Source organism: Chiloscyllium plagiosum, unplaced genomic scaffold, assembly GCF_037043375.1.
Source record: "Chiloscyllium plagiosum isolate Xiang-an unplaced genomic scaffold, Cpla_swu_hap1 HiC_scaffold_7, whole genome shotgun sequence".
NCBI lineage: Eukaryota > Metazoa > Chordata > Chondrichthyes > Orectolobiformes > Hemiscylliidae > Chiloscyllium > Chiloscyllium plagiosum.
This window is the reverse complement of record NW_028270145.1, coordinates 42,194,418-42,213,874: the sequence shown is the minus strand read 5'-3', so window position 1 is coordinate 42,213,874 and position 19,457 is coordinate 42,194,418. Positions and strand designations below refer to the sequence as shown.

Here is a 19,457-nt window from a genome sequence, read left to right as displayed (position 1 = left end):
ATTAATTGAATATGAACAGCTGCAAATACCAATGTACTTGGTGGGGGGGAAAAAAAAAGGAGACCTGTTGTATTATAAGAGGGAAGTGTCTGGTATGCTCTGTACTTGCTGCAGCATGCACTGAAAGTATTTCTTATGATCTGCTGTATTGCTTTAAACTGCTGCAGCACCAGCGTTTTGTGATGTGGTTTTATGTTTGATCCTGATTTCTGTTTGCTTTTAGATTTTTAAGTAGTCCCAAAGATAGTCATTATTAACATCAGTACTCTTGCTATCCGAACAAACCTGGGAATGTCGAGCAATTTATGATGACACTGCATTTTCTAATGCAGTTATAAAATGTCTTGGTTTACCATGAAGCATATAATGTGCTATAACTTTAATCATTTAGCTTGTAGGAATTTATTTGTGTTTGAAAGATATAAATGAAGCATTTATTTTTTAATTTAAAGGATGAGAATGAGTTCAGAGATAAACTGACTCCAATTGCTATCTATATGGAGTATAGCCTGGATGTACAGACCCCAACAGATGGGAATGGACTTCAACCAATCCTCAACCAATTTACCCCAAATAATATCACCAAGCAGGTCAGTAACCAACACACTTCTCTGTCTGTGAATTTGTCCTGACATCTGCATGTTTGGCAATTCTTCTTTTCTCATTTTTTTTTTCTGAATTGTATTGACCCAATGGTTTTGAAATGTTTAATGTTGCTAAAATCAACTTTTATCCCTTTCTTAAATTTATTTCTCTCTGTCCCTTTTCCCAAAGCCCTCCAAATACTCAGGCCACGGACCATTCCCTGGCCATGAAAGCAGGTAAGGAACCTGATTGACCCATACATCACTGCAAACAACATGGTTTTAGGAGAAGTGCAAGAGCAGTCTGGTTGACTGCCATTAAATATTCCTGTCCTGGTAGGCAAATGCCAGGTTTCAACTCATTACTATTCCATTTGCCTTTGTCCATGCCTCCCCATCCTCTCTGATATATATCTGAGATCAGGCGCTCTGTGTGATCCATAATGACAACTTTTTAAATTACTCGTCGTTCTGGTACATCTTGGCCAGTTTGAGATCCTATTTAATGCAAGTTGCAAGATTTTGAAAATCACTTATTCAGGTGGCATGAAACTATTTATTTACAGTGTATGACTTTGTTTTGTTCAAAACCTAATCTGTGCAGGAACTTGAAAGAAAACCATTTGTTTCACCGTTCATCTTAATGTTGTATGTATCTCCTGGAGATTGCTACAATGCAAAGCTATCACACTCCATATGGATCTTCAAAAACTCTGCTCATCTATGTTCTTTTAGCGGAGGAAATAACATTTTATTTTTCTCCTGGTTACCATTTATTCTAAATTTAAGTCCATTTGTATTCTGGGGGCTGACAGTGATTTAACCAAAGTAGCTACTCTATTTGTGATAGTTGTTTAATTTATTCTTTCTCAGGCACGTATTTTACTGGATTGTGGTGATGATAACATCTGCAAACCTGATCTTAAACTGTCTGTAAGAGGGTATGTTCAAAAAGATTGCAACTAGTCTTTCCTTTAATTTGTTAATACAACATTATTTTAAATTTTCAAACAAGTTTCACTTTTTTAACATGCAGTATAATACTTGAAGCTCTTAATTTAAAAATGATGCCTCTGTCCTCTTTAGGGATCGAAAGCAATTGTACATTGGTGATGATAATCCCTTAACCCTACATATAAATGCGCAAAATGAAGGTGAAGGGGCCTATGAAGCAGAGTTGTACATCATGTTACCACAACAAGCGGATTATGTTGGGGTTGTTCGCAATAATAAAGTAGGCAATTTGTTTTTTTTTTGTTATTAACCTTCTGGTGGTACACAGGACTAAAATGTATACCACACCATAACCCACTGCAGGCACACATACAGAAATGTTATTATAAGCTTCCAGCACAATGTCTCAGATTTGACTAAATGCAAAAGGGAAATAACACAAATGGTAATGTTATAATCCTAAAAGAGCATTCTGGCATTATAAAAAAAGGAAATGTTGATTAACTCAGCAGAAATATGTTTATAATATAAGTGGAATTAAATATCCCCCTCTGGGAGCATGTTTGAAGTTAGGTAAGGGCATTTAAATCAGCAATCTGCTTCTTCTCACCTCCACTCTATTAAGTTTACGGCATGAAGACTTATGAGTAGCTTCTAACTGAAATACGTAAGTAGAGAATTAATGCCCACTTCAGGACAGCATCCTGTAGCCACTGTTATTCAATACTGGAGGTGTCTCACGAAAATAACATGACAATCGAGCAGACTTTCTCAGTGAAGGCAAAATAAGGCTCTTGGAAGCTTTCTAAGCAGAGGGAGACAACCCTGTTGCCTGGAATAAGTTCCACCCTACATGTGTAGCTAACCAAATCGTTCCATCGATAAATATAGTTGTAGGCATATAGTATTGGCATTTTATTTAGAATGCATAGAACATAGAACAATACAGCACAGAACAGGCCATTTCGGCCCACGATGTTGTGCCGAACATTTATCCTAGCTTAAGCACCCATCCATGTACCTATCCAATTGCCGCTTAAAGGTCACCAATGATTCTGACTCTGCCACTCCCACAGGCAGTGCATTCCAGGCCCCCACCACTCTCTGGGTAAAGAACCCACCCCTGACATCCCCCCCTTCCCCCCCCCCGCCCCCCCCCCCCATACCTTCCACCCTTCACCTTAAATTTATGTCCCCTTGTAACACTCTGTTGCACCCGGGGAAAAAGTTTCTGACTGTCTACTCTATCTATTCCTCTGATCATCTTATAAACCTCAATCAAGTCACCCCTCATCCTTCGCCGTTCCAATGAGAAAAGGCCTAGCACTCTCAACCTATCCTCGTACGACCTATTCTCCATTCCAGGCAACATCCTGGTAAATCTTCTCTGCACCCTCTCCAAAGCTTCCACATCTTTCCTAAAGTGAGGTGACCAGAACTGCACACAGTACTCCAAATGTGGCCTAACCAAGGTCCTGTACAGCTGCAACATCACTTCACGACTCTTGAATTCAATCCCTCTGCTAATGAACGCTAATACACCATAGGCCTTCTTACAAGCTCTATCCACCTGAATGGCAACTTTCAAAGATCTATGAACATAGACCCCAAGATCCCTCTGTTCCTCCACCTCACTAAGAACCCTACCATTAACCCTGTATTCCGCATTCTTATTTGTCCTTCCAAAATGGACAACCTCACACTTGACAGGGTTGAACTCCATCTGCCACTCCTCAGCCCAGCTCTGCATCATATCTAAGTCTCTTTGCAGCCGACAACAGCCATCCTCACTATCCACAACTCCACCAATCTTCGTATCATCTGCAAATTTACTGACCCACCCTTCGACTCCCACTTCCAAGTCATTAATAAAAATTACAAACAGCAGAGGACCCAGAACTGATCCCTGCGGAACTCCACTTGTAACTGGGCTCCAGGCTGAATATTTACCATCTACCACCACTCTCTGACTTCGACTGGTTAGCCAGTTTTCTATCCAACTGGCCAAATTTCCCTCCATCCCATGCCTCCTGACTTTCCGCATAAGCCTACCATGGGGAACCTTATCAAATGCCTTACTAAAATCCATGTACACTACATCCACTGCTCTACCCTCATCCACATGCTTGGTCGCCTCCTCAAAGAATCCAATAAGACTTGTAAAGCAAGACCTACCCCTCTCAAATCCGTGCTGGCTGTCCCTAATCAAGCAGTGTCTTTCCAGATACTCATAAATCCTATCCTTCAGTACCCTTTCCATTACTTCGCCTACCACCAAAGTAAGACTAACTGGCCTATAATTCCCGGGGTTATCCCTATTCCCTTTTTTGAACTGGGGCACAACATTCACCACTCTCTCCAGTCCCCTGGTACCACCCCCGTTGACAGTGAAGACGAAAAGATCATTGCCAACGGCTCTGCAATTTCCTCTCTCACTTCCCACATAATCCTAGGATATATCCCGTCAGGCCCGGGGGACTTGTCTATCCTCAGGTTTTTCAAAATGCCCAACACATCTTCCTTCCTAGCAAGTATCTCTTCTAGCTTACCAGTCCATTTCACACACTCCTCTTCAACAATATGGTCCCTCTCACTTGTAAATACTGAAGAAAAGTACTCATTCAAGACCTCTCCTACCTCTTCTGACTCAATACACAGTCTCCCACTACTGTCCTTGATCGGACCTACCCACTTTCTCGTCATTCTCATGTTTCTCACATACGCATAAAATGCCTTGGGGTTATCCTTGATCCTACCCGCCAAAGATTTTTCATGCCCTCTCTTAGCTCTCCTAATCCCTTTCTTCAGCTCCCTTCTGGCTATCCTGTATCCCTTCAATGCTCTGTCTGAACCTTGTTTCCTCAACCTTATGTAAGTCTCCTTCTTCCTCTTTACAAGACATTCAACCTCCCTCATCAACCAAGGTTCCCTCACACAACCATCTCTTTCCTGCCTGACAGGTACATACATATCAAGGACACGTCGTATCTGTTCCTTGAAAAAGTCCCACATTTCCACGACATCCTTCCCTGACAGCCTATGCTCCCAACTTATGCTCATCAGATCCTGTCTTACAGCATCGTATTTACCCTTCCCCCAATTGTAAAACCTACCCTGTTGCACGCTCCTATCTCTCTCCATAACCAAGGTGAAAGTCACAGAATTGTGGTCACCATCACCAAAATGTTCACCCACTAACAAGCCCATCACTTGTCCGGGTTCGTTACCAATGGATATTGCATGGATATTGTAACGTTATTGGTATGACATTAAATTATAGTTAACTATTATGATAGCATCTCCATCATTTTGATGAAAAGGATAGCAGGTACATGGGAACACCACCATCCTAACTGAGTACATTATCACCATTCCTTCACTTGGCCTGTGTCAAAATCCTGGATTTCAAGTTTCCTCGGTGACAGTTAATAACGAGAGGCTTTACCAAAGCCAGAGTTGGAAACATGGCCATCAAGTCTGGGCATTTTACACTGGTAGCAAATGCTGAACTAGATTAACTTGAGTGCCTTGATGACATTTTCATGATAAAAAATAATTAACAAGGAAATTCATAGAATCAGTCAGTTAGTTGATCTGCAATAAAAGAAAAGTCGGGCCTGGAAATAAAATTTCCTGGAAACAAAATGGTTCATAATTCAAATGCAGAAGTAGTAATATATTTCCACAATTATTAAAGATTTACTTATTTAACATTTGGATAATTTATATTACTATTGAACTGGCCTTGTATAGATGTGTGGCCAGGTTAACAGGCTGAGCCTGTTAAGCAATTATATAACCATGTATAATATAGCAAGGACCGCAGATTTTAGAAATAAATTGGGGAGTATATGCTCTTCTTTTATGGTTGGTGCTAAAAGTTACACATGTATAATCTTTGTTTTTCAGAGTCTTACAAGATTGTCTTGTGCTTACAAGACAGAAAATCAAACACGGATAGTAGTTTGTGACCTTGGAAACCCCATGAAAGCAGGAACAAATGTGAGAAAGTTTATCTTGATACTTGAGGAGTTATTATTCAGAGCTGTTCCTCGTTCCATTGTATCAATTACAGATAAAGTTCTTTGTATCACTCACCACCACAGCCCTTGGCCTCCCCAATTCTTCACCTTCTGTATCTGTTGCAAGATTACACTGTCCCACATCTTAATTAGAACTATGCTTTCAAAATTCAAACCATTTAGCCCTTGGCTCTCCATTTGCCACATTTCTGCTGGTACTGATTTGCTTGACTGCGCCCACACCTCCATCTTTTGATGCTGTAGTCCTGAGTTAATCCACTCTCTCTTTCTCCCATCGTGGCTGTTCCCGTGCTGCAGTTGTCATTTTTGCTCCCTGAAATGATAAGGATTCAGTCTTGAGATAACTGATTTAACCATCCACCACTGGATCTGGCTGGACCATTTAAAATGCTATCAGCTTCTAGTTCCATCTGGTCGTTATTCAAAGATCCAACCTAAAATGCAACGGTAATCCAGAACTTTTTTTCATAATTTAAGATATCACTATAAACCCCGACCCTTCGCTTTGATCCTTACCTCCAACAGTTAGTTCAAAGAGGCCTTTTTCATTAAGATTGAGACCATCAGATCACCTACTTCTGCCACATATCTCCCTTCTATGCCCACCTGGACGAATGTTCCCCTGCCCTAATTCTGAGCTCATACCTCTGTTTTGTTTGTTTCTTATTTCATGCTGTCTCTGAGCTTATATTGTCCATAATACCTAGCTCCTGTTTGCTCAATCTTATTCCCACTAAATTGGTGATCCCATGGTTTCTCTTCCTGGTCTCCATCTTAACTAAGATTATAAATGGCTTTCTCAAGGTGTTTTACTCTTTCCTTTAAATCTGCCAGAATTGCCTATCTCCACAAAGAAAACTAACCCTTATCCAAGACATGTGACAAAGGTAAACTTTCCCTCCTTTATTTGTCTGCAGCTTTTGACATGGTTGTCAGTATCATTATTCTCCAGCATCTTTTTAATCTTGTCCATTTAACTGGGACTGTTCTCCCTTGGCCCTTTCATCTCTCTCCACTCATAGCCAGAGAACCAATTACTGTACAATGGTTTTTCTTCCTAAAACTGCAACATTTACCTCTGATGGACCTTTGGATAGGAGTGAACCCATACATTTCTATGGGAAATTTACCTCCCCGGCAGACCCCTGGTCCCGGTTCTGGAACATTCCATTTAATAAGATTGGGCCGCAATAAACTGTGGGTAACTGAAACCGCAGAAAACAATTCCATGGGTATGGCAGTCGCCCTGTTATGTTTTCTATCCTTTATAACATCAAAACTAAAGGTTAGTGATTGACATAATTAAATTGAACACCTTAGTAAAACTTGCTTTCTTTTCACTGAAACATTCTTAACATAATATCACTTCGGGTTTGAGATGTTGTGCCTCTATCTTGTGGATTTGGTAATCATTGATTTGAATGATGAGTTGGCACACTGCACGGATGTTGTGTCTTCTTGCATGTACTATTGCTGCTGTAGCGTTACTTGATGTTGGTTTGATACAAATGGTAGCGTAGCAGTTGGATATGGCACTCTGCCTACTTAATTTACATGAACTAATAGTTCCTAAATCAAAATGAAATAAGATGATGATCTAATTGACTATGTTCAACTGACATCCAGAATTGAATAAGATGACATTTCCTCCAGTTACATATTTGAAGGACTGAAGCCATTGATTTCAGTTCCAACATCAAATTCCACTCCTTAACTTCTTCACTTTCCCTGATAACGTTCAAGATTAGACTAGTCATTTTGCAACATCAGTATCACATCCCAAGATTAGAATTTAACTTCTTATTCATGCCTTCAGTGACAGCGTCTGTTTCAATTTTCATGACATTGTCCAAATTTGCTCCTTCTCAGCTCATCTGTTGCTAAAAGCTTTATTCATGCCTGTGGTACCTCATGGGCGGCACGGTGGCACAGTGGTTAGCACTGGTTCAACCCCCGCCTCAGGCGACTGACTGTGTGGAGTTTGCACGTTCTCCCCGTGTCTGCGTGGGTTTCCTCCGGGTGCTCCGGTTTCCTCCCACAGTCCAAAGATGTGCAGGTCAGGTAAATTGGCCATGCTAAATTGCCCGTAGTGTTAGGTAAGGGGTAAATGCAGGGGTATGGGCGGGTTGCGCTTCGGCGGGGCGGTGTGGACTTGTTGGGCCGAAGGGCCTGTTTCCACACTGTAAGTAATCTAATCTAATGAACGGGTCTTGGTAAGCTAAAGGTCCAAACACTGCCACATTTTAACTCTCACCAAGACCCTGATGAGTCTTGTGTTCACTGACCTGTATTGGCTCCCAAAGAAACAATACCTTGATTTGGATATTATCATCTTTGTCTTCAAATCCCTCCCTGATTTTGTCATCTAACTTCGTAATCATCTCCGGCCGCCACAATCCTATTATATATCAGTGTTCCTCTAATTCTGGCCTCTTGTGAATCCCCAATTGTGACCTTGCCTTCAGTCACCTAGGCCCTAAGCTCTGCAGTATGCTTCATACCCTCTCTGCTTCACTCTCTCATTTCCTCCTTCAACCCACTTCTTGTCTCATGAAAATGACAAATACTTCTTTCTGTCACAATTAAGCAAGATAAATGAGCTCAACATGAAACAATTGGAGCATGAATAATTTGTCTCATCTAACTTAAAATCTCTTCATGTGGCTTGCTGTTTCATAAATGCTCCTGTCTAGCATCTTGGGATATGTTATTATGTGTAAGTTGCTATATGATCCTAAGCTGGTGAATGGAATAATTCCATCATTTTGGTAAGTCTGCTTCTTTGATGGAACTACAAAAATCAGGCCAGAACCTTATTATGGTGGGCCTCTTGGAATGACCTTGTCAGGCTGTCTCTGGCAGCTTTTGAACACTGGATTCCAGGCCTAATCTGGGATCAGAACTTCATTTTAAAACATGGAAGAGAATGTCTCTTTCAATCACTACTTTTTGTCAATACTTGTTTGCCCATAGGCAAATTCATTTTAAATCAATAGACTTGCACTTGGGAGAATGGAAGAGGCCGCAATTTGACAAAACATGTCCTTGAATAACTTTCCAGCTGCTTTTACTGTAACATTAGCTGCTGAGTTTAGAGGTCAGTTTGCTTTATTGAAGCCTTGAAAGATCTGAAACTGATTTTTGTTCCTTAGCTCTGGGCTGGTCTTCGATTTAGTGTGCGTGAGCTGCAAGATGCTGAGGCAGCTGTTACCTTTGACCTGCAGATTCGAAGGTAAGTTTCCGTTTTTCCCAACTATTTACCAACTCTTATGAACATTGTAGTATGTGAGACAGTGTTGGGGATGAAATGAATTATGCAGTGGGCGGACTCGCTCGTACTGGTCCAATTTAGATAAGTAATCGTGCGACGCAAGCCTTGAGTTATTGACTATTTACTCGTGAGCTCACTGGGAGAGACAAGGTGACCTAATGGTCACAAGTCACTCCGATGAGTTACAGAGAGTTGCGTGATTGTATTGGTTACAATCATTTAACAATTAGCAAACTGGTAATTGCAGTGTAATGAGTAAGTAGGCACTTTGCCCAGTCACGAGCCCCAGTCACATAGTGTCTGGACAGTGTTGGTTAGTGGCTGATAAACAAGTATTAGTATTACAATAAATTCTTATAAAAGAAGAACATTCCCATGCTGGGAAAGAGTTTACTATCACGTATTAGTACAGCTGCAAGATCAACCACCTCACTGAGCCTCGGAATGTACAAACTTAACAGACACTAATATGGGATTTAAAATGGATTTCGGGCTTTTAGTATGTGACAAGATGACTGTTTGGTTATAACAAATCTCCCACAACAGGTTACCAAATTCCACATCACAATTGTTTCCCTCTGTTACTAAGGATAGTCACCAAACTAACTTCTATTTCACACATTGGCTTGTTTTTTAATCATCAACATATGAACAAGGAACAGGAGTAGGTCACTTGATCCTTTGAGCCAGCTCCCCCATTCAATAAAATCATGGATGATCTGAATTTACCCTCAATTGTATGGTGTGGGGTACTGACAACTCACTTGACTACAATTAATTACAAGGTAAAACTGGTCCTTACCCTTAACAATTTCTCCTTCGAATCCTCCCACATTCTCCAGACCAAAGGAGTAGCCATGGGCACACATGTGTGTCCCAGCTATGCCTGTCCCTTTGTTGGCTACGTAGAACAGTCGATTTTCCGTAGTTACACCGGCACCACTCCACACCTCTTCCTCTGCTACATTGATGACTGCATTGGCGCCACCTCATGCTCCCGCGAGGAGGTTGAGCAATTCATCAACTTCACCAACACATTCCACCCTGACCTTGAATTTACTTGGACCATCTCTGACATCTCCCTCCCCTTCCTGGACCTCTCCATCTCCATTAATGACGACCGACTTGACACCGACATTTTTTACAAACCCACCGACTCCCACAGCTACCTGGATTACACCTCTTCCCACCCTACCTCTTGCAAAAATGCCATCCCCTATTCCCAATTCCTCCGCCGTATCTGCTCCCAGGAGGACCAGTTCCACCACAGAACACACCAGATGGCCTCCTTCTTTAGAGACCGCAATTTCCCTTCCCACGTGGTTAAAGATGCCCTCCAACACATCTTGTCCACATCCCACACCTCTGCCCTCAGACTCCACCCCTCCAACTGTAACAAGGACAGAACACCCCTGGTGCTCACCTTCCACCCTACCAACCTTCGCATAAACCAAATCATTCACCGACATTTCCTCCACCTCCAAACAGACCCCACCAACAGGGATATATTTCCCTCCCCATCCCTTTCCGCCTTCCGCAAAAACCGTTCTCTCCGTGACTACCTGGTCAGGTCCACGCCCCCCCTACAACCCACCCTCCCATCCTGGCACCGTCCCCTCCCACCGCAGGAATTGCAAAACCTGCGCCCACACCTCCTCCCTCACCTCCATCTAAGGCCCTAAAGGAGCCTTCCACATCCATCAAAGTTTTACCTGCACATCCACCAATACCATTTATTGTAGCCGTTGCTCCCAATGCGGTTTCCTCTACATTGGGGAGACTAGACGCCTCCTAGCAGAGCGCTTTAGGGAACCTCTCCGGGACCCCCGCACCAATCGACCACACCACCCCGTGGCCCAACATTTCAACTCTCCCTCACACTCTGCTGAGGACATGGAGATCCTGGGCCTCCTTCACTGCCGCTCCCTCACCACCTGACGCCTGGAGGAAGAACGCCTCATCTTCCCCCTCGGAGCACTTCAACCCCAGGGCATCAATGTGGACTTCACCAGTTTCCTAATTTTCCCTTCCCCCACCTCATCCCTGTTCCAAACTTCCAGCTCAGCACTGTCCCCATGACTTGTCCTAGCGGCCTATCTTCTTTTCCACCTATCCATCCACCCTTTTCTCCCCCCCCCCCCCCCCTCCGAACCTATCACCTTCATCCCCTCCCCCACTCACCTATTGTACTCTATGCTACTTTCTCCCCACCCCCACCCTCCTCTCTAGCTTATCTCTCCACGCTTCAGGCTCTCTGCCTTTATTCCTGATGAAGGGCTTTTGCCCAAAACGTCAATTTTATTGCTCCTCGGATGCTGCCTGAACTGCTGTGCTCTTCCAGCACCACTAATCCAGAATGCAATTAATTACAAGTAAAGGTCACTGAAGAGCCCCTTAATGGACTGTGGAGGCTCAGAAGGTGAATGTCAAAGTGATGCAGTCTCTGAATATTCAACTGCCAGTCTCAATGTGTAGAGTCAGTGTGTGAAGTGGCTGATGAAAACATTGCATGATTGCTTCATAGCAGAGTGAAGTGGCTAACAATTGCTCATTTGTCCACTTGTACGCACCATATCACGGCTGAACATCAGATCTGCCTATCTGCTCCATTCTGCTAAAGTCTTGATATACATTGCAATCTTGAGCTGGTTCCCACAGTATCTGGTACCATTAACTGGCTTCCAGCCCAGTTAGTGACTTTCTACAATGCAGCCAAAGTGCAGGGTCAGGAAAAGGTGTCAGGTACCTCATGAATCCTGTGCTCATTGGCTTCTGATTGAACAAGACCTCTATTTTATTATTCTCATCCTTGTTTCCACATCACTCCATGATCTCATGCCCTTTCTATTCTTGCGAGTGCCTACACCCCTCCATGATACCTGCACTCCACTACTTCCAGCCTCTAGCAAATTTCCAGTTTAATTGATCCTCCTGTGGCAGTCAACCCTTCAGCTTTTAAGGCAGTAATTTTAGTGGACCCTGTTGGCCTTGAGAATTTTGGTCGGGCATCCACAGGTGTATTTGTGTCTGAAGGACCCAGACATGCTGAGTGTGTTCTGCCCGGAGGCAGGTACATCCCCCTCAGCTTGAACTTCTACAGGGTTGAGAGCAACAAGCAAGTCAGAGGTGGAAGGCTTGGCAGACTGTGCTGAGAAGAGACTTCTGGGGGGGGAAGGTATGTGGTTTCTCCTCAGCTGGATGCCTACAGTGAAAAAGGGGCATCCAGAATGTTCCCTTGCCTTGCAGTTTGTGTTGAGCACCCATGGCTGGAGCAATGGAGTACAGGTCTGTGTATACATTCAGCAGATACTAGTTATTGCTGGAACTGGCACTCTATGGCAGCGCCAAACCTGCCCACAGATTTTGCCAGACGCTCGCATGCCGGTGACAGCATGGTACAGATAGTGTTGGTGAAGTCTTCCAACATTTTGAGTCAGTTTGCCCGGTGTCTCTGACAAACCTGCCTGCAGCTCCTGTGTCTATTTATGCACTTCAATACAGTTCTGAATTGCAGACACTATGGGGTCCTCTCCTGCCTGGGGCAGAGCAAATACCTTGCCTCTGGCAGTCACTGAGTGTGAGAGATCGAGGGCATTTCTTCTTCAACTGTATTGACCAGATATCCCAAACTATTCTCATCCCATTTGCCAGCAGTTGGCCCATATCCCTCTAAACCCTTCCTATTCATATACCCATCCAGATGCCTTTTAAATGTTGCAATTGTACCAGCCTCCACCACTTCGTCTGGCAGCTCATTCCATACACGTACCACTCTTTGCATAAAAAGGTTGCCCCTTAGGTCCCTTTTATATCTTTCCCCTCTCACACTAAACCTATGCCCTCTTGGTCTGGACTCCTCCACCCCAGGGAAAAGACTTTGTCTATTTTTACTATCCATGGCCCTCATGTTTTATAAACCTCTGAGGTTGCTCATGGAAAACAGCCCTAGCCTATTCAGCCATTCCCTTTGGCTCAAATCCTCCAACCCTGGCAACATCCTTGTTAATCTTTTCTGAACCCTTTCAAGTTTCACAACATCTTTCCGATAGGAAGGAGACCAGAATTGCATTCAATATTCCAAAAGTGGCCTAACCAATGTCCTGTACAGCTGCAACATTAACTCCAACTCCTATACTCTATGCTCTGACCAATAGAAGAAAGCATACCAAACACCTTCTCCACCATCCTATCAACCTTCAACTCTATTTTCAAGGAGTTATGAACCTGCACACCAAGCTCGCTTTGTTCAGCAGCACTCCCAAGGACCTTATCATTAAGTGTATAAGTCCTGCTAAGATTTGCTTTCCAAAAATGCAGAACCTCGCATTTATCTGAATTAAACTCCATCTGCCACTCCTCAGCCCATTGGCCCACCTGGTCAAGATCCTGTTGTAATCGGAGGTAACCTTCTTCACTGTCCACTACACCTCCAGTTTTGCTGTTATCTTATGAACTATACCTCCTATGTTCATATCCAAAACATTTTTATATAAATAACAAAAAGTGGCAGACTCAGCACCGATCCTGGTGGCACTTCACTGGCCATCAGTCTGAAAAACAACCCTCCACCACCAACCTCTGTGTCTCCTACCTTAGAGCCAGTTCTGTATCCAAATGGTTCCTCTCCTCGTAGGGTGTGGGGAGTTTAATATCGGGCACCTTTCTTGGCTTAATCCACTCTACTTTGGGCCATTTTCTCTTGCGATTAGACAGAAATTGTTTGGGGGGTGAGTTGGGCATGCAGAATTAAATGTAATGAAAGTATCTGGCATAATCTTTAGTGCTGGTGCAGCTGGAGGAAAGATGGGGAGATGAGTTGAGTAAGAGAGTAGGACAGTGGTCGTGCACAGAAATTAGTGTGGGGTCACTGGGGTGGTTGAGAGCAATGAGGGAAGATGAAGCAGGGAAAAGTGAGTGTGGTAGACCATGAGACTGATTGATCGAAGGTGGATGCAGTGTCAGAGAGATATGGTACCATTTACCCTTGCAGAACAGAAAAACTCATTGTCCTTCTTCCCGTATTTCTGGATGTTTCTCTGGACTGACCTGGGTGGCAACCTCAGACCCAGATTGGCAGAGTGTGGTGGCATGGTCTCTTCTGGGGAAGTGGACAGTCCTCCCCTCTGGGACACCCGGACCAACCAACCCAAGACAGGCCGCCTACTTGCGGAACGTTTCAGAGAACACCTCTGGGACACCCGGACCAACCAACCCAACCACCCCGTAGCCCAACACTTTAACTCCCCCTCCCACTCCACCAAGGACATGCAGGTCCTTGGACTCCTCCATCGCCAGACCATAGCAACACGACGGTTGGAGGAAGAGCGCCTCATCTTCTGCCTGAGAACCCTCCAACCACAAGGGATGAACTCAGATTTCTCCAGTTTCCTCATTTCCCCTCCCCCCACCTTGTCTCAGTCAAATCCCTCGAACTCAGCACCGCCTTCCTAACCTGCAATCATCTTCCTGACCTCTCCGCCCCCACCCCACTCCGGCCTATCACCCTCACCTTGACCTCCCTCCACCTATCGCATTTCCAAAACCCCTCCCCCAAGTCCCTCCTCCCTACCTTTTATCTTAGCCTGCTGGACACACTTTCCTCATTCCTGAAGAAGGGCTTATGCCGAAACGTCGATTCTCCTGTTCCTTGGATGCTGCCTGACCTGCTGCGCTTTTCCAGCAACACATTTTCAGTCCTCCCCTGCACCAATCCATCCATCAGCACTTTCAGCACCAGCAGCAAAGTGGAATACTAGTTTCCTTCTGTCTGACATTTCTGGGGCATTTCAGTGTGGGTCCAGACTGATGGCAGTTGACCTAATCTACCATTGCAGTTTAAATATTGCATCAGTGCCAGGAGTCCAAGAAGTGCTGGAAGTGCCGACGTTTCCATCTGTATCGATCTGGCACGGTGGCACAGTGGTTAGCACTGCTGCCTCACAGCGCCAGAGACCCGGGTTCAATTCCCGCCTCAGGCGACTGACTGTGTGGAGTTTGCACGTTCTCCCCGTGTCTGCGTGGGTTTCCTCCGGGTGCTCCGGTTTCCTCCCACAGTCCAAAGATGTGCAGGGTCAGGTGAATTGGCCATACTAAATTGCCCGTAGTGTTAGCTAAGTGGTAAATGTAGGGTTATGGGTGGGTTTCGCTTCGGCGGGTCGGTGTGGACTTGTTGGGCCGAAGGGCCTGTTTCCACACTGTAATCTAATCTAATCTTAAAAAAAAAAGATACAATGAGGGTGCTGCCTTTGGGTGCAGGTAATGAGGTGAGCTTTGGCAAGTGGTGTGACAAATCTCTCTATAGCTGATTGAGAGAAATCACAAAACTTAACAAATTTGACACTTTGGGCTAATTTCTGTTCAGTCTACTGGGCAAGTTAATATTTTCAAAATTAATATTGGTCTTTGTTGGGTGAGGGCATTAAATGATAACAAAGATCAAAATTATAAATGGAACAAAGGAGTATAAATACTGTTCAGATAGAGGTAGACTAGATTTTTATTGAATCGCAGAGTTGACTCAGTGAGCTGAATAGCTGACTCAGTGAACTGAATAGCTGACTCCTGTTCCCAACTTCCCACAAATTATCACACAGGAATACTGACTTGGACTGTTCGTTCCTTCTTATAATTTTTGGCTGTTTTGTGTATTTACTTTGCAGTTCCAATGAACACAATTCGACAAGTGAGATGGTTTCTTATACAGTTGACATTACTGTCCTAGCTCAAGTTGAAATACGAGGGTAAGAACTCAAAATGTAAACATGGGCACAAAAGTGCATTTAGATTAACTGTTGATTCAAAGTTATTTTTGAAGTTTGGCCATCAATGATCAGTGAAATGATTCATACAGAATTTATAAATATTTGTGCAATAATGGAACTAAGTTGAAAAATGGTAACTTCCTTAGGCAGACGTCATAAAATTAAACATCGTTAAGAATGCAAAAATGTATAATAGCGAATGATAACCTATTATACACACCATGCAATTTTTTTTTTTAATTGTGCCATGAGAAGGCAAATAGGGGAGCGCAAATAATGAGTGGATGATTCACGAAAGAGGGTTTTCTGCTCGTACATAAGAACATGACAGAAGTAGGTAATTTGCCCCCTCAAAACTGCCCTACCTTTCAACAAAGACCATGGTTAATATTCCCTGGGCCTCAACTCCTCTCTTGTGTCAGCTCTCATAGCCCTCAACCTTCAAATGTTTCAAAAATCAGCCAAATCTGCCTTTTTAAATGCTAACGAGCATCAAGACATCTAGTTTTCATGCTGGTTAGAAATAATTGCTCCTTTAATTTGCCATGGCAGGTATCATTTTGTTACAAATTATCTAAGTTTCTTTCTGGTCTAGCTGTTAAGACTTTCAATCAAATGCAGTGTCATATTGATAATGCTGCACCACACAGTGGGTAATAGATTGTCAGCAAAGATTGCAAACCAAAACATGATGCTATATTTGTTCCCAGTTTTTGTGTGGCTTGTTTTTTTGCCAGGTCCCAGACTAATTTTATTTTCAAAATTATTTTGTTCTCGTGAAGTGTTTCTTCTCCTGATCAGCTGTTTCTACCCATCGGAAATTGGAAGTCTAAACCGCAGAGTGAAGAGGAAGTGGGTCCGCAAGTCACTCATGTATATGAGGTTTGTACTGATTGACATTTTGATTAATTTGTCTTCTGAGTGTTCTTGGGCATTGCATTGTTACCTGAATCATCTTATCTTTTCTGAAACTACGATCATAACTCTCTGTATATTGTAAATTATAACATAGCTCTATCAGTTAAATTGAGCTTATGTTTCTGTGTTTAATGTTGTTTTGCCAATAAGATTTGTCAAACCAGAATGACAACATGGTATATTTGACATGTAAGCAATGGGAGTTTGAAATGTTTTTGTTCTTGTTGTTAAACTTCATTGGTGGCTATTATACTGCAGCTTTGGCTTTCTTATAACTTTAAATTAGAATTAAAGCACAAAAGACAGTAAGAAAATCAAATGTCCTTGAGTTAAAACCTAATTATATTTTGAATGCAGTGCATAGGATAATATCCCACAGGATTAACTAGTATTATTTAAGCTGGAAAAAAAACCTATAAATTATTGGGAATTGAAGTCACTAGCTTTTCAGCATTTATTTCCCATTTCCAGTTGACCTGCGAAGATCATGAGGGATCGTTATTGTGATGGAGAGAGGCAAAGACCAATGTATTTTCAGTGAAAATGCTGTTAGGACATGGAACTGAAAACAGGAGTTGAAGAACTGCCCGCCGTGTTAAAATGAAATCCATGATTGCTATTTCATTCAGTGTGCTGACATAAACTGCAGGATTACATAGCAGTATAAGTGGTGCATGTCTGATTTTACATCCTTTCATGATCACAGTGGGATGTCTGTCATTTCAACTTCAGTCAAATCTCCAAGTGTCCATAAATTCTTTGAAGTGAGACTATTCGGTACAATCCTTGTTGGAAAATAACTAAAGGAACTTAAATGTAGTAAATAGATTTTCATGATCAAGAACTTTTATTCCAAATGGTTAACTTATCAATAGAAAGCTAAGAACTCTGTTTGATCTTAGCACGGATCTTGAGGTCTGCTCGTGGTGACTAATGGGAGAATTGGCACAGTAAGAATAAAAGCTAAAGGTGGCATGATGGCATGGGTTGGCACTAAGTTGGCACATGGTCTGGAAAGAGTCATGGGTGGGCAAAGGCATATAGGCAGGCACAGAGAATGATGACCATACTGGGTGGGTACTGAGACATTAACTGTCATAGAAGGTTATGGAGGAATTTGTGCACTGTTCTGGAAGTATAATGTGGCACGTGTTGACTTTGGGATTGTGTGGGGAGTAGGGGCTGAAGGACTTTTTAAAAATTGTTTTCATTAAAATACATTCACAAAAGTGTTAGAACCCTGAATCTGGCCTTTTGCCCATCTCAACTCCTGGCAGCAGCCTGTGAACACTTTCTGGGGTTGCCTGCCACATCTCCAATTTTCACTCTCACCCCCCCCCCCCCCCCCCCCCCCCCACCACCCAAGTGAATGCAATTGCAACCTTTTAGGACACTTCCACAGGTCATCTTTGCAGAGCCAGGTATTGTAACAACTCTGTACTCCTGGACTGGGAAGAAAAATTTAGGCTTGAGTTTTTTTTGGAATAACAACACCATCTAGCATTAGGAAGACTGACTGATGAGGATATTGGTTGGAATATCTGCCAATAGACTCTTTGCAGATTAAAACTCTGAGAAGAGTCTTGTGTTGCAGCGATAAATGGATCAGGTTCAAGTCCCACCTATCCTAAAGATGTGTCAAAAAATGTGAGCAGTTTGATTAAAATAGCTCAAACTCCCAGCGATAAATGAAACAGTGGAATGTTCAGATATGATATGGCTTTCCTATGAATACAAGAAATACATGCTATAGTTAAATCTTTTCATATAATAATAGATCTGGTGTGTTGCAGAGCATTACACAAGGGTGTCTCAAAAATACAAATATCATCAAATCAGCAGATATAGAATATAGTATGGAGGGAAATGTAAAAAGGAAGAGAGGGGAAAAAGAGTTGCCAATGAAGAACCAACAGACCTGGATGTTATAAAGTGGTTTAAGAACTAAATGTTATAAGAACTAAAGCAGTTCTCTTTAGTTATAGCTTTCTAACAATTGCTAATATGAGAATTGAAAATGTTAATTTATAATCTCTTTCTTAAAGTTACGGAACAATGGACCAAGTGCATTTAGCAAAGCCATATTAGATCTCCAGTGGCCATACAGGTATAAGGAGAATTACCTGTTGTACATAATGGAGTACACACCTGAAGGTCCTATGAATTGTACCTCCAAGACAATTATCAATCCACTGAACTTAAAGGTGAATATCACACTTTTCATTATCAATCCCTTGTATACACTGGAAACATTTAACATATTTGCTCTCCATATCTATCAAGGACAAAATAATGTCTACCACTAGTTATAATGTACACTAATTATAATATTAGGTAGAAAATTCCAGTATTTTAATCCAATACAATGGAGGAACAATCATGTGTATCAAGACAAGATGATGTGCAACTTGGCAGTGGTTTGTGTGCCTACGATCTTGCAGCTCTTGTTCTTTTGTTGATAGTTGTTGCAGAGAGAAAGTTGCCACCATTAGTAACCTTGCATTGTCTGTGGCAGGCATGATATGCAGGTTGCGGACAATGCTGACATTGATCCTGAAACTAGTTTGAATGAAAATGCACCTCACTTGGTGAGTGATATGTGTTTCATCATATTCTTGAGGCAAACCTCACTGAGAGGCTTTTGAGAGATCAAAAAGTGAACCATTCATCATCAAGCAATTCAACTCAGCCATGCTCATGTTCCTAGTGTTGGGATGGCTAGTGAAATTAAGTTTATGGTGACCCTTGAGAATGTTGACAATAATGGAATCATTGAAGGTTAAAATTAGGTGGTGGAACTTTCTTTTATTTGAGATACTGATTTCTTAGCACTTGGGGGAAAATGAATGTAAGCTATTTGCGAATTTATGCCTGAAACGTACGTAGCTGCTCTTGTCGGTTGACTAGAGTTACTTCAAGATGCATG

The 19,457-nt window shown here is 42.6% G+C and overlaps 1 protein-coding gene across 2 annotated transcripts in view; it reads left to right on the top strand.

Annotated features, from left to right (window-relative positions):
- Window positions 1-19,457, top strand: part of itgav (integrin, alpha V) — a 142,159-nt gene that overhangs the window by 100,954 nt on the left and 21,748 nt on the right. For both annotated transcript variants that reach the window (XR_015757645.1, XM_043693448.2), the window contains exons 18-25: window positions 453-590; window positions 1,458-1,525; window positions 1,671-1,818; window positions 5,448-5,540; window positions 8,734-8,813; window positions 15,512-15,592; window positions 16,396-16,495; window positions 18,577-18,735. Coding sequence is in view for 1 of the 2 variants with exons in the window: in XM_043693448.2 (XP_043549383.1) it covers window positions 453-590; window positions 1,458-1,525; window positions 1,671-1,818; window positions 5,448-5,540; window positions 8,734-8,813; window positions 15,512-15,592; window positions 16,396-16,495; window positions 18,577-18,735 (867 nt within the window). In the remaining variant the exon portion in view is untranslated. The remainder of the gene's footprint in view (window positions 1-452; window positions 591-1,457; window positions 1,526-1,670; window positions 1,819-5,447; window positions 5,541-8,733; window positions 8,814-15,511; window positions 15,593-16,395; window positions 16,496-18,576; window positions 18,736-19,457) is intronic.